Below are 15,101 nucleotides of genomic sequence, written 5' to 3'. Positions count from 1 at the left end.
AGGCAGCTGGTGGGTGATGTGTTTGGTTTTCACTTGTTCTCTCTTTTGGTGATCTTAGACGTGCTGGTGGCTGGTAAACATACTGGAGGATGTTACTTACTGTGTGTGTAACCTGGTTATTAAGGTAAGGATTTCTTCTGACTACATCATTTATGAATGAAAACACTCACAGGGATGCAATCTAACACAATAATAAACCATGGCCCAGGTCTTTTTTTCTTTAATTTATCCTGACCTCAATTTAAAAGTGTTTTTTGATCTTGCTTTTTGGACTCTTCCCCTGCCCTGCTGATTTGACATCTCATTCAAATCATTAGGTTAGCTTGTCAGCTCTACATCAGGATCTGAAGAAGCCTCATTATGATCAATTCATCTGAATCCGATGTATTGGATCAGAGAACTGTAAAGTATGTAATGCAGGGGGCTCAAAGATCAGGATTGGGGAGCATTGCTTACAAATGCCTTATGCTTACCTAAAACTATAGCAATTACTTGCTGCCTTTAGTAGCTATGTCTCTCATGCTACTCATACCTACTCCCTTATTTCAGCAAAAATAGCCGTACAGCAGTGTAGAAATGCTTAAAAGCCATGGCATGGAAATGGTCTTAAAGCATCAATCTGAAAACATTTAGTATTACATTGATACTCATGTGAATCTGTAACATTATTAGTAAACTCATCACAGTAAAGGCATAATATTCATGTATTTCAGAGAATGAAATACTTCAACTTCAACAGTCTTTGGTTTATAAAAAATGTCCTCAGAAAAGTCCAACCCACAGGGAGTTATTCTCTCCAACAGAAGACTTTCATGTCAATCCAACTAATATAATATTATATTTATCAAACATGTAAACATGTTACTACAGCTGAAATTGTATGATTAAATATAATTTCTCAAATTTTCTGGACTGAAACACACAGATAATGCAGTTGGGAGCTAAATTGTTCCTGCATGTAAATATTGAATCTAAATAACAGAAGAAAGTGGAAACAACAGGGATAGCTGTCCAATACACTGCTCAACAGAATACTAATTCACTCCCAGCTAAGTAGTTTTTTAAAAAAATGTTTTCGTCCATGGCTTAATAGGTCAACGGAAAAAAGCTTTATACTAACAAGCTGAAAGGGGGCATGTAACCAACTACTGTTGTGCAGTATGACGTACTTTGACAATTAACTTGATTCCTCTCCTGTATTTGCATACTTGGACGAGGACAGAGGTCCAATTTAATTTATAGTCAAGCAATAACCACAGCTATACTTAGCTGTACATGTACACATGCTAAATGTTGTGGAACTTCTTCAAATGGCTTCACTAGTAATTCACACTTACCTTCATGTATTTAACAACATCAGCCTGACACATTTTTGCAAAATGCCACTAGTTTGGCAAACGTAAAAGAAAGAATGAGGGACGGTTTTAAACTTTTTTTTGGTCATCTTTGACCAATCAGCTGACATATCGGAGCAGATTTTGCCTTTCAGGAGCAACGTTTTAAAGACGCAGAACAGTATAAGAAAAACAATCCGTGTCTATAAGAAAAAGCTTATTCCTCAGACACTAAAATGAAATAAGGAACTTTATAGGAACTATTTAAAAGTCTTTAATCATGGCAATATTGTCTGCCTTGTGTTTAACAAGCAGTCATTCAATAATTCAAACATGATTCACTGACCTAAACTCTCTCTGAGGCTTAAATATTGAACAAGATAATCTTGCAGAACGTAATAATTAACATTTAAAGAGGTGTCATTGGTTAGAAAATATAAAGTGATCTTACCAGCAGCAGGCTCTTTGGAGGGAAACAGCTTGTTGTCCAAAGTCATGCTGATGTCACAGAAGACCTCCTCCTCGTCCCGGTCAGCGTCCAACTGAAAAGAGTAAAATACAAATAATCTTCAGTTCTGAGTTTATGCTGTCAAGACAATGACTTTACCACATCACCTTTTGTTCAGGAGAAGGGCTTGACAGGAGCACAAGAGTCATGACCTGAAACTGAAACATGACGACCAAAACACCGTGACCGCGCTTGTCTTTTAATCCACTGTGACATCAGAAATGAGACTCCTAATAAGATGAAACATTGGAAATGAGCTCTGATGCTGGTAGCTGCACACTCGGGTCATTTTGTATTCAGCACACACTGGAAGCTTTAATAACACTACGTTAATTAGCTCCCCCTCTGTGTCAGTTAGTCCCTTTCAGATCATTCAAAGATGGGCTGACTTCCCTTGCCAATGGACCATGCTGAAATTGGTTTGTGAGTGAACTGGAGGCTGATTGATACGGACACTTTCTCCTCTATTCTGCTTCTTGGCTGTCATTTTGCCGTCATCAGAGCAGATGACAATCAGCTAAATGACAAAAGACGACCTCGCGCTAATGGAAATGTCATGAATATATGCCTACCCTCCGTTTCCTGCTGCATCTTTAGGCGTGTGACTCTCAGCGGGGTTACTAAGTCAAAACTAAATAAAGAAATGAGTGAATGTCAGTAGTGGGAGTGGAGGTCAGCCTACCTCTAAGAGCCAGCTTCCTCCTGAGGTTACCATGGTAACAACCTAAAAAAAGAAGCCTTTGTCTAATGTCTACTGCGTGGGAGACTCCCCTGAGTCTACCTGCAGAAGAGGAGCAGAGGGGATCAGACTGAGTATTCCCCGATGAGTGTGGCATTCAAAAACCGTTTGTGGAGCTCAGACTTCTCCCTGTCTGTATCACAGCAGAAAAAGAGACTTAATGCACTCTCTCCGTGACCAGAATTTGTTCAGATACCAGAATAGGAAACCTCTCAAATCCATTAATTCTGACAAGAAACTGAATGGACTTTTCAGAGTTTCATTTTTCAAGGACGGATTAGCGGCGTTAAATTTTTGGAGTGAAAACTTGTTAGTGTAGCGTCTCTTCATCAGGCAGAGGACACAAACTGTGCATGAATGTTTAAAAAAAAAAAGCCGGGAGAGGTCCAGCAAGAGAGTGAAAGGTTAAGGTTTGATTCTATAATTCTATGTTTGTAGATAACATGTCTGATATCCAAGCCGTGCTGCATTAAAAACAGACACAATACTTTAAAAAACCATGGGCCAGGTAACCCAGTTCATCAAAGCATTCACAAACCAAAAAATGATACTTCTTACACCAAGAAGCTGAACAGACTGATACAGATGGCTGGTTCTGTACTGGGGACACCTCTGGAGCTGATTGTGAAGTTAATAAAGTTGTTCAAGTGGCTAAAAATGATGGAAAACACTTCACAAACTTCTACAAACAGCGATTAAACAGCAGTGTCTTAGGTCAGAGGCTTCTTCAGGTCTGCTGCAATAAGGAACCAGTCCTTATTATACAGGAGGTCATTTCTGCCTATAGCTTTATAGCATATACCTTTTTTTTCTCCCCTTTTTGGAGAGATATAAATAAGTTTTAGACACACTGCCTCACCTCGTCTGGGCCCAAGCTGATTTAAGATGAACTCAGGTGAAATCAACAACTGCCCTGTGGTCTGAGGAATGTAAATTTGAAGCTCTGCTTGAAAATTATGGATTTAAAAAAATTTAAAACAGCATACGCAACGGTGTGAGTGCTGAAGTGCCCTGCCTGCAGGTCAGACCTGTCAATGGTGGAAACATTGGCCCGATATGAAGGAAAAATAAAACAAGGGATGCCCAAACTGCTGAAATCCTATATGAAGCGGAAGGGTAGAACATTTCACTTTCATGACTACAGCAAACAAGAGATAAATGCATATTAAACATGGCTCACATTTCCTGTTCCATCTTTTTTAAATCATGTCACTGGGATAAATTTCAAAGTAAGCATATATATAATTTCAAATAACATTAATATTTCTTAGTTTGAACATATAATATGTTGTCTTTGTACTGATTTCATACAGATGTGAATATATAACTTCTACCCAGGGCTGCAGGCTGTGGCTCAGGAGGAAGAGCAGTTTCACATCAATGGGAAGGTCGGTGGTTCTACTCGGGCCACATGTCGACGCATCCCCGGGCAAGAACCTCACGTTGCCTTCCAATGCGTCCACCGGTGTATGAATGTGTGTGGAAGCATGTAGTTATGCACAGACTAAGACGTACAGTGTGTGAATGGGTGAATGTGGCACGTAGTGTTAGAAGCGCTTTGAGTGGTCAGTACAGTCCATTTAACAAAACTGTTTTGTTTCCTAAACAAGCCAGAAATAAGAGTCTGATTGTGAATGATATCTAGTTACAAATCTACCACAACCTCCTCCTGCTTCAATCTAAAAACAAATCTCAGTACAAAGGTGTTATTGTAAAACAATGTCGTAATACACTGTTTACACTTTATCTCATTTCTAGGAAAGAAGGTTAATCATTTTCGCATGTTAGCAGTCAATTAAAAGTTGTTTATGCTGAGCTGGGTCACATCATTAAGACTGTTTTTTTTTTTTAAATCTAAATGCAGAACAAACGCAATTAGGGAATTAGTATATTGATACAAAAATCTCCACACTAAATTTAAAATAAATCATCTTGAAATGAACAGGGGCGGCAGCAAATGTCGCTGTGTTCTTAGACATCAGTTCTCAATACAATAACGAGAGAGTGCGAACACACAGACGTCGTAGTGCGGCTAAAAATGCCTCCAAAGAATTGTACAAAAATGAAAAAGTACAAAAATGATGTGTCTTCTTATCAAAGTGGGAGGAAGTGAAATAGAAGTCATCATCCATAATCTCAAAGATCTCAAAAGGAGAAGTAGATTAAAGGAAACAGCTGAATCAGTCTTTGATACACAGCTTAATGCAGCTTTTTTCGGTTTCCAGTACAGCGTGTTTGATCAGTCTTGAAAAGTTTGAGCTGAACAGACTCCTGCTCACCACGAAAATTCATGAGAAACATTCTTAGAGGTTATATAGTGGCGACATGAGGCTGACTTATTGATAGAAACAGACATAGAATAAAATTTAAATAGATATGAGGATTGAGTACTATTTTCAGGTAGTCCTGCTGTATTTCAGAGCCAGAGAAATGTTCAAATTCATGACAGTGTTATTCATTTTCCCCTGGATCTCATAATGAAAAATAGTTTGTAACAGTCTCCAGACACCCAGGAAAGGCAGCAGGAGCTGTCTTTTGTTTGTTTATGTCTGCGTGGCATCTAACAGCACACTGGCAGGGAGCTGGAGCTGATATACTTAATTAGATCAGTCTGTTTCCCCACAAGGATAGGACATCTTCACCCGTTGCCTCAACAAACAATCATCCCTCCTCACAGCAACTTCTGGTTGCTGGCTTTAACATGGAGGCGGTTACTTTTGTTGTGGGGTTCTGACTCAGTCAGTTTGTGGAGTTACGGATTCACACATTGGGGCTGACATTTAAAATGAACAGGTTACTTTGAAACGTAAAGGCCTGGCAGTTGAGCCTCAGATGTTATAGCATTCATCAGTCAGAGCAGTTGTGTGTTGTTCACCTGGGATAATTGCTGACGGGCCAAAGAAACATATCCGATCAGAATAAAGTTTTTCTGTAACTCAGAAATTTTACCAGCAACGTTCATACGAGGTCAGAGAGCTGAAAGAAAGTGGAAGAACATTTACATGTTGTTCAGTTCAGCTACGATGATATATATTTAATTTCTCCATCATTGTTGATTTGGACACTTTGACAATTTCTTATGCTTACTTCCTCAGATAATGTTCCCGAAAATGATCAATTTTGTGAAAACCTGATGAAACCAGAGTACTGAAAAACATCCTGGATGGAGATTCGACATCCAAAGTCGATAACTCTTAACTGGCTGATCTCTTGTAAATTTTTCAAACAAATCAGTGAGCAACTTTTTGATTAATCCTGCAAACAAACAGAATAAACCCAACCAACAACCCAGTCTCCCAGAGAAAAGTACATTTGCCCTCATGTCCAAAACGTGAAGTGTCACAAACCCTGGCTGTAAATTATGGGATGGTAACAAATCTCCAGGCTGTTGTTTTCCATTAGGCAGCATCTCACAGATGGATAGATTAATGGAGTTTAATGTCTTACGCAAGATAGGACATTGGACAAGCCAGGGATTAAACCAGTGATGTTCCCACTGGTGAAAACACCATAAAGAGTCCTTTTTGTGTTCACCTGGTGGATTCAAGTCTCATATTCCCTTTCTTTTAGCTCTGTTTTTGCTGCCTATCCCCCGTGGAGCTGCAGCTGTTCACCAGCTCATCTCTAACTGTGTCTTATCTACTCGATCTGGCGCCCCTTCTGAAAACAGCTGCTGACTGTGGTTGAAAATAACATTTTGAGCTGTCAAGGTTTTAATCTTTAAAGAACAGCAGTGTTAAAGTGTCTGCTGTGGATTGCATCTCTCAAACAAAGCAGTCATGAAACTGCTTGTTGCTCGCCTGAGGAATTTGGTGGTAAACTCTGATCAGACCAGTTTCAGGTAAAGATCATAATTTGTTATCAACTGATGATAACTGGCTGACTGGAAAGCTTTTATTTATGCATTTCTAACTGTTTTTAACAGCAATAACTAGTTATTTAGATAGAGAACATATCAGAAATTGAATTGGGACTGCACACATGGCAGAGCTCTTAAAGTGTAACTTCTAATGAGAATCACCCCGGCGTTCACTGTGGACATCGTTTGTTATAAAGTTTTTTTTTTTCCTGACCAGCCTTTTGATTACCAAGCTGTCAAACATGTGTGATTACAGGGAAGATGTAGCAAGCCAGAGGCACACTGAGAATGAGGAAGGAGTGACACGGTTTGTCCGATACGCACTGCGAGAGCCTAAAAGAAAGTGGCAACAGCAATTCACAGGAAGGGCAAACCATCGATAAGCTCTCAATGTTCAAATCACCCAGATAGGGACAGCAGACTTATTTTACTCACAGGTCTAAAGATAAAGGAAATTCCTGTTTCTACAAAAACACGTGAGACTGCTTGCATGAGAGCTTTGTTACCTCAGCAACAAGCTTCACCACTGAAAAAACTAAATCCTGAATCAACATAATTCATCAATATATTTGTCATTACAGTTAGCATGACTTTGCATTTACATTAGCTGATCTGCACTATTACTCTGCATTTAAGCCCAGTCTGGGTACATTTCAGCTCTCTGTGGTAAAAAGCTGCTTTTTGGATCAACCAACGTCGAGTTCCACGTGTCAAAGATGAGAGACTCTGGAGTTATCAGAGAAAGGTGCAAAAGCCACTGTCTGATGATGAGGAGTGCATCAGTGTCCATAGTTATAGTGTTTTTTTGGTGGTTATTTTAGCAGAACCAAGACCTCATTCTACATGACTTCCTAAATCGTGGCTTCATAGGTATAGAGTGTATGTGCTTGGCCGGCCTGCCTGCGGTCAAAATCTGCTCGGTGTAGAACTGCTCTCGAATATTTGGAGCATCACAAGAAAAATCTTGTGTTCAGCAAGAATGATCAGATTACTCTGAAAAACAAGTAGTATCAACAAGTAGTTTCCTAAGTTATGGTAATCGTGGCAAACGTGACTGATCAAAATGTTAACATGAAATATCTGGTTTTAACCCATTATTGTTACACTATTAAGTATATTTCTAAGAATGCGGTGATGTTTAATAGAAACACTGGCTGTCGACTTGAAATGAAAAATGTTTCATGAGTGTTTTGTTGACCCATCAATCCACCCTGATCTCTGCGTGGCCTTTGTAACGACATCTCTGGACTACCTCCTTTTCCTGAAGGTTTTTCCATTGGAGGATGGTCTCAAAAATTCAGCAAATGCTGTTGTTTTGCACTGTGGATGTTGTTTGATCAGATTTGATTCACAGTTGCCTGGCAACAACAGTTTAACTCCCATTACATGTAGAGACAAAACAACGAGAGAGACAGCTATATCATTTCAGTAAATACTAGAAAAAAGTTCAAAACGGGCTGATTGGGAAAACGAAATTAAAGCCTTTTTATTATCTTAAAATGAATATAATAATTTGTTTGGACATTAAACTGTATTAAACTAAGATACATAAAGAGAGTGTAGCTGCAAATCCTCAAGAGACTATATATACTGATGATATCTATCATTGATATCCGAATAACAGCGCTGGGACTGATTAAAAATCACAAGATAGACTTGAGAATGATATTTTATGAGACAATCTAACAGGAAAGAGAATATTATATGCTTTTCTTTGAACAGACAGCACTCTAGGGAAATTCTTTTACTGCGTCTTAACGACGCTACTTTGTCTTAATTAAGTCGAGTCAGGTGGGAAATGCAGAGGTTGTGGAGACATTTACAGAAAGTGGAAATGTTTCTCTACTTTTACATCCGTACAGAAAGACTCTGGTCACATAAGAATTAATTAACTAAACAATAAGTAAAGAGACAGTCCAAAGCATTTTAAAGCATTGGCAGTTAAGCCTGTAGTTTTAAATGATGCATTTCTCTTCCATAGCTTTGGAGGTCTTTTCTTGATAATTCTCTTTAACTTCAGCCTTCAAATCCAACGTTTTTAGTCTGCAAATGCAAAGTAAACACATTTGTTTGCAACGTGAAACCTCAATATGTCCACTGCAGGTTTTATGGTAATGCATAGCAGCACTCTTTGTTTGATAAAATGTTTAACGTCTTCTTGGATGAATGAAATCTGGTTACGAAACACATCTTATCAAACAAACTGCTCTCACTTCAATCTCGTCTCACTTAGTCCGGATCTCTCACCGTGTCCTTTTCAAACACCCCAAAAGTGTCCCTTTTGGATGTGCGGCTTTTCCAGTGCTGGTCATGAAAGAATTATGGACTGTGTCGTCATGACAACGTGGAAAATATCAGCAAATCTTTTTGCAATAAAATGTATTTTCCTGTGTATTTTAAGATGGCTTCCTAACCTTAACCAACTGTCTTTTAATTCTTAATGACATTGTGGAATACATTTGTAGAGCAAAAGAAGACAAAATAATGACTGGATGTAAAAATAAAGACAAAAGAAAGTGGAAAAGCAGCAGTGTCAATCGTAGACTCGAAAACTTGTCACTGTTTGGTAGTGGAATGTATATCTCCGTCCTTCCTTCCTTCACTTATTGATAAGCCAGCACTATAAAATAAAGTTCTCCAGTCACTGTTTAAATCTGAGAGACAAGGAGGGACCAAGACCAGCTCGGATAAATTAGCTATGCAAGTGGTTATGGTGGATATTTCTTCCTGATTTTTCTGAAAACCTTACTATTTCTTCCTGACAGCTGCTCTTTTCTGTCTGCATTTAGAGTGTCAGCCTCCTATTTTTATGCCGTGACATCACTAGTGCATAAGAAATTGGATGTGTGGCATTTGACCATGAGAGAGCGAATTGTGTGAGCCTCACTCCCAATGCTTGAGAGTTCAAAGCCCTGCCTGCACCTTGAAAAAAAAAATTACACAAGAAATACAGACTCTTGGTCCAGATGAAAAAGCCAAAATTGAAAGTAAAACTAATTTGGAGCTGCTGGAAGAGTTCTCTGTTCTGGGAATACCAGAGTCAAATTGAGTGTTCTCCTCTCTTTGTCGAAGGCGTTATAGATGAGGAACATGATCTTTTCATTTGGATGATAATGTGGAAGTTCGGCTGTTCCTCACTGTCCAGCAGAGACTCGCACCACCATAAAGATACATGTGCAGGAGCTTCCATAAAAACAAAGATAACTTCACATTAAAAGAGCTGTTTGCTGCTGTCTCAACATGTAAAATGCTCTTGATTTAAAGTATAACAGTCATACACTGGCTGCTTTTTCTTGTTGGAATAATTCTTAAATGTGTTCAATACATTTTTTTTTTTCCACTTTTAAGGGTTATTGCCAAAAACTAAATCACAAAGGCAGCCCTCAGATTCTTTTGAACTGCAATTTCAGATCTAGTTTCTGAATTGGTTTGTTTATTAGTTTACAGCTTCTAAAACAAAATTTCAATGAATTCCCTAGTTTGTAGTTCATAAAAGGGGATTTTTTTAAATGTATTTCTCATTCCCATGTGAATTATTGTCCTTTTTTTTTAGGGAAGAAATCAATAACAGATTAAATGGTTAAATATCAGCTATAATGATCAATAATTAAAAAAATTATTAGATGATTAAAAAATTAATTTTAAAGGAGACATGTTGATGTAGTTTCCTGAGGTCTTAATGAATGATCTTTTAAAGGATCCATCTTTTTTGAGATCATGCTTTTGCTGAAGCACATAATTTTCTTATGAGAGTGATAACAGTAGATAGTGTTAGAGCTCACACTAACACACACAGCAAACCAAACTCAGGCTACCACCCACCAAAATTATTTAACTTTCAATTACCACATTTTCTTCTCTAACCCTCGTCTGCAATTCAGACATGGATAGCTGGTGCCGATCCGTCTTTGAGGCACAACCTTGCTGCATGGCGCCACAGATAAAGTAATATACTGACTTCCCTGCTTGTTAGAATACCACTAAAATTTAGTAATTATTGGGTCACAAATAGGCTTTATAAATGCCTTTTTTGTTTTGTTTTTCTGATGTTAGAAGTTTATATTTTTAATAGCCTATTCTGATATAGGGCTGCATTCAATGACAAATGGGAGAATCAGAATTTCCAACTTGTGACTGGGAAAAATGTATAGAATGCCAATGAGAAGTTGGATTTCCAAATCAGAAAATATGAGAAACTATGAGTAGAGCATAACCAGCTCATTTAGTTCTTAAGTAGATTATATAGCTAGTGACAGACATTTGCCATTAACAGGAAAGGAAAAAGGAACAAAAGAGACTTAACTTCTCACTTCTGATGGACAGCAAAGGAGGTACAGCATGATTTGAACATGAACTGGGGTGGAAATAATTTTTTATTCATATTTCCACTTTGAGTGGAGAGTGTGATGCAAAAATCCACAAGGAGACACAATCCAAAAATCTGCTGAATGTACTGAACCTCAAATACTATGACATACACCATGCACAGAATACTGTATTTAATTTATCACACTGGCATTCCTCCCAAAGGTAAAAAAAAAGAAAAACATATTGCACACAAGAGGATCAGAAGAGACAGAAACTTCCACAGTCTGCAGATATGCTGGCCAGTGTATTTGAAAACAAACAAACCACCCCCCCCCCCCAAAAAAAAAAGAGAAAAAGAAGAAGAAATTGCCTGTCAAACTGTAAGCTCTGTGAAAAACAGTGGTGTCACCTGCTGATGTTAGCCTCTGGAAACATGATGAGTGAGTCAGAAAACTGCAGGATGAAAGAATGGATGTGCAGCAGCAAATCATTAGCGACTGACATGAGTTTCAAGGATGAAACCAGAGCCTAACATTAAAGAACACAGTGAAGGTAGTATAGAAGATGTAATAATCTTTTAGTAAATGTAAAGAAGCTGTAATACACAGAAGAAAGTAAAGCAGAAATCCAATGTGTTAACAGACTTGTAGAGAACAGACCAATTCCCGATATAACATCTGCAGAGCATTTGATTTCTTGTGTGATTCACAGAGATTATCCCGCACGGTTGATTTGAAAAAACAAAACAAGCTATAACAATGCAAACAAAGTCTCCCTCTCAGAAGCAATACAGTTAGAGAAGTTATGAAGTAATCCCTCTGCTGCAAGGAAGATGAGTTTGGCTGAAACTCAGACATATCAATAAGACTCCCACCAGAGGAGCAGGCTGTTGGTTGCAGAAGCCAATGTCTCTAATTAGCACTCGACTTGCACACATTGAGGGTAAGTTGATGCTCCACTGCACCAAACCACAAAGTCTGATGGAGATCCGAGAGGTCCCCAATCCACACTGAGACCTCAACAGCAGCATTCTGTATTTCATGCTGCTGCTCTGTCTTTGTGTGTATGTGTAGTAACAATGACTCTCTTCAGTTATGTCACCAAAATGTACACATCTGCACGTTTGGATCCAAACAAACATCCCCTATGCAATAAGAATAATCACATATCTCTTCAACAATTACATAAACTTCTAAATTACTGCTGACAGTCATGCTTCAACTTTTTCTCTAATGCCAATAACATCTTCATTAAATTGACAACTGATGAGACTGCCATGTTGAATGTGTTTTCCATTAGACTTGAGAAAGTAGTGACAATGTAAACAACTCTCTGATACAAAAGTGACATGATATAAAATTCACTATGTAAGATATTTGCTTTAAGTGCTATGAATATATGAGATTTGGGTCAACTGAGATGACTTTTCTCTGACTGCCTTGTGGGCAGTTATTAGCTCAGCTCCTGTCAGAATTCCTCCCTCATTCTCCAAACTGAAAGCACTCTAACTGCGGGTCATTACAAGGAAGATACTAACAGCTCATGAGTATTCCACACAAACCCACTTCAAAAAGAGAAAAACACATGTTGTTGTAATTTATTCAGCATGGTCACTGTGAGCATGTTGGCATCTTAACTTTAGAATTAGGCTGAAAGGCACCGCAGGGCTACAGTCTGAAATACCTGTTTTCTTTTTTTTCAAGGTTTCTGGGTGCTAGTGGCCTTTATTTGAGAGTAGGTAGACAGGAAAGGTGGCAGAGAGAGTGGGGGGAAGACATGTAGCAAAGGTCCTCAGAACAAGATCCAGAACTACAGTCTCTAAACATGGGATGCCTGCTTAACCAGCTGAGCTATACGGTGCCCCAGCTTCCATGTTTTCGACTATGTCTAGAATCAAGAACTACTTAGTTTAGGGGTTAGAGATGAGATTATGGGGCGGTCCGTGGCATAGTGGGTACAGCAGGCGCCCCGTGTACAATAGGCTATAGTCATTGCTGCAGCTGGCCCTGGTTCGAGTCCCACATTGGACGGCCCTGTGCTGCATGTTGTTCCCCCTCTCTGTCCCCTGCTTCCTGTCTCTCTAAACTGTCCTATCCATTAAAGGCACAAAAAGCACCCCCAAAAAAAATAAAATAAAAAATGATGAGATTATCCTGATCAACAGTCATAGGGAAAATGCACTGACTGTTAATTAGATAATAATATATATTCTTTTAATGGTTTCTACACACTGTCCACTGAGCCACGATTTTGAAAACTGCTACACCTTGTGCCCATGGAAACGCGCATATTTTGTCACATTTGATGCTATTTATTTTAACTCATCAATCTACACAGTAACAATACAAAAACGTATTATTACAACAATACATATTAAGTCTCACGGTTCATGGTTTATGTTTCTGTAATGAAATCCAAGACCTGAAGTTGAGATAATGTCTGTAGACCTGTGAGATGTGACTGTGTCCGGGCACAGATCTCAGATCGCAGCAGAGAAAGTGCCCTTCGGCACTGAAGCCACCATCAGTCTAAAACTGAAAAGGTTTAGAACCAAACAGGATAATCAAGGATGAATGGCTTTGGTCAGATGAGTAACTTCCAAGTCATTGGTCACAGTAATTAAGGTCCTGAGTTCTTTTGTGAAGATGGCTAAACCCACAGCACCCCCATCAGTGCAGCAAACCACCAATCAAGCCCACATGGTAGAGTTCACAGACATAAGCCCTTCCTCACTAAAAGCACATGGCAACCCGCTGGGAAGTTTCCAAAGGCATTTTGCACCTGCACAACTCACTCATCATGAGAGACAAAATCCTGATCTGAAGAAACAAAGGTTGAAATATACATTTGGAAGTTCAAAAAGAGAAACTGAGAAGCTCGTTGGAAAAGAGGAAAAGAGAGATTCACATAAACGTGGAGCCATCCCCTTTTACAAAGTGCAAAGGGTCAGCAAGGCAGTGACTTGAACCAAGTCCCGGAGACTCAACCAGAGTCAGAGTTTGAATGTGAAACAGGATAGCATCGCTGCAGAGACCCCCTCTCACCTGGCTGAGCTTAAACACATCTGCCAAGAAAAATGGGATAAACCTCCAAAGCAAGGGTGTGTCTAGCTTGAAAGATGATTTTTCAAGAAAAATAGAGACTGAAATGGCTACCAAAGGTGCTTTAACTGAATACTTAGTGAATATTTTGGGAATTTGTTTTGAGTGAATAGAAGAAACTCTCCAACAACTTGTATTTGTGAGAAAATGTATGTTGATTAATGAAAACTCAATGAAGTGAATATTTGTAACTATGAGTCTAAAACAATGAAAAAAAAGAAAAACCTGATGTCATGTGTATGTCATGTGAAATTCCTGTAATTACCTACATCCAATTTTTAACAAGAACTGTGTGGAAAGCTTGAAATATATGATTTGGTGCTAAATAATAGGGAGGTGACTGAAGAGACTCTCGAAGAGACTCTCAAAGCTCTTTGTCTCACATTACCTGTTGGTTCTCCGTCACTTTCAGTTCACATATAAATCTTACATAATGTACATTTTTAAACCTCACACAATCAGCTCAAAAACACAAAAGGAAAAAAGAATTAAATGAAAGAAAATGCTTAATTTATCCTAAAGGGAAATATATCCATCTATCATGGTTCTCTCCGGGTACTTCGGCTTCCTCCCACCGCCCAAAAACATGCATGTTAGGTTCATTTCTAACATTTGGTGCATCATTTTCCTCCTGCCTTACCGTCACAATAAGACCCCTCTCCTGGAAGTACTTGACCAGAGGAATGGTGTTCTGTTTGAAGTTGGTCAGGCGGCGATCAATGGCCTTGGGATTGTCATCAGGTCGCCCCTGCTGCTCAGCCCGCTTCTGCAGCCTCTCCTTCAAACGGTGGTTTGTGCAGGCCAGGAAGACCACCAGGTCCGGAGTGCAGATCTGCAGAGACGGAGGGTGTGTGGAGCCATTAAAGCGAGTCTTGCATGGCTCAGATAAACCTTAATTCATATGTGATGGTCCTAATCTGACCCTGAGCTGAACACTGATGCAAAGTGACGAGGACAGCAGCTAAGGTCACTCTCATTTTCAATCCAGTGTGGTCAGGTCAGAATGTTAGGAACATTTTAACTCCGGTTCTTACAAAAGTAAAGACGTCATCTCAGTGAGGTATGGAGAGAGGGAACACAAACTAAGACCTTTGTAAAAATTGAAGCAAGCCCACTCATTTCACTGTATTGAATCACCTTGAAGACTGAAATTTGTAGCCTTGAAAACAGCAGCTGCAGCTGCAAGGAAGCAGTTTTAGCACAGCTTGGATCATGAACCCAGCAAGTTGATACTGTACACCCTCCCAGAGGA

General features: G+C 39.1%; 1 protein-coding gene across 2 annotated transcripts in view; it reads right to left on the bottom strand.

The window, feature by feature from the left end:
- ak5 (adenylate kinase 5) overlaps positions 1-15,101 on the bottom strand; it is a 101,678-nt gene that overhangs the window by 51,083 nt on the left and 35,494 nt on the right. For both annotated transcript variants that reach the window (XM_075482878.1, XM_075482879.1), the window contains exons 6-7: positions 14,490-14,681; positions 1,786-1,876 (exon numbers count right to left, since the gene is read on the bottom strand). In XM_075482878.1, coding sequence (XP_075338993.1) covers positions 1,786-1,876; positions 14,490-14,681 — 283 coding nt within the window. The remainder of the gene's footprint in view (positions 1-1,785; positions 1,877-14,489; positions 14,682-15,101) is intronic.

This window comes from Odontesthes bonariensis, chromosome 14, assembly GCF_027942865.1.
Source record: "Odontesthes bonariensis isolate fOdoBon6 chromosome 14, fOdoBon6.hap1, whole genome shotgun sequence".
NCBI classification, from domain to species: Eukaryota; Metazoa; Chordata; class Actinopteri; order Atheriniformes; family Atherinopsidae; genus Odontesthes; species Odontesthes bonariensis.
This window is presented reverse-complemented; position numbering and strand designations above follow the sequence as displayed.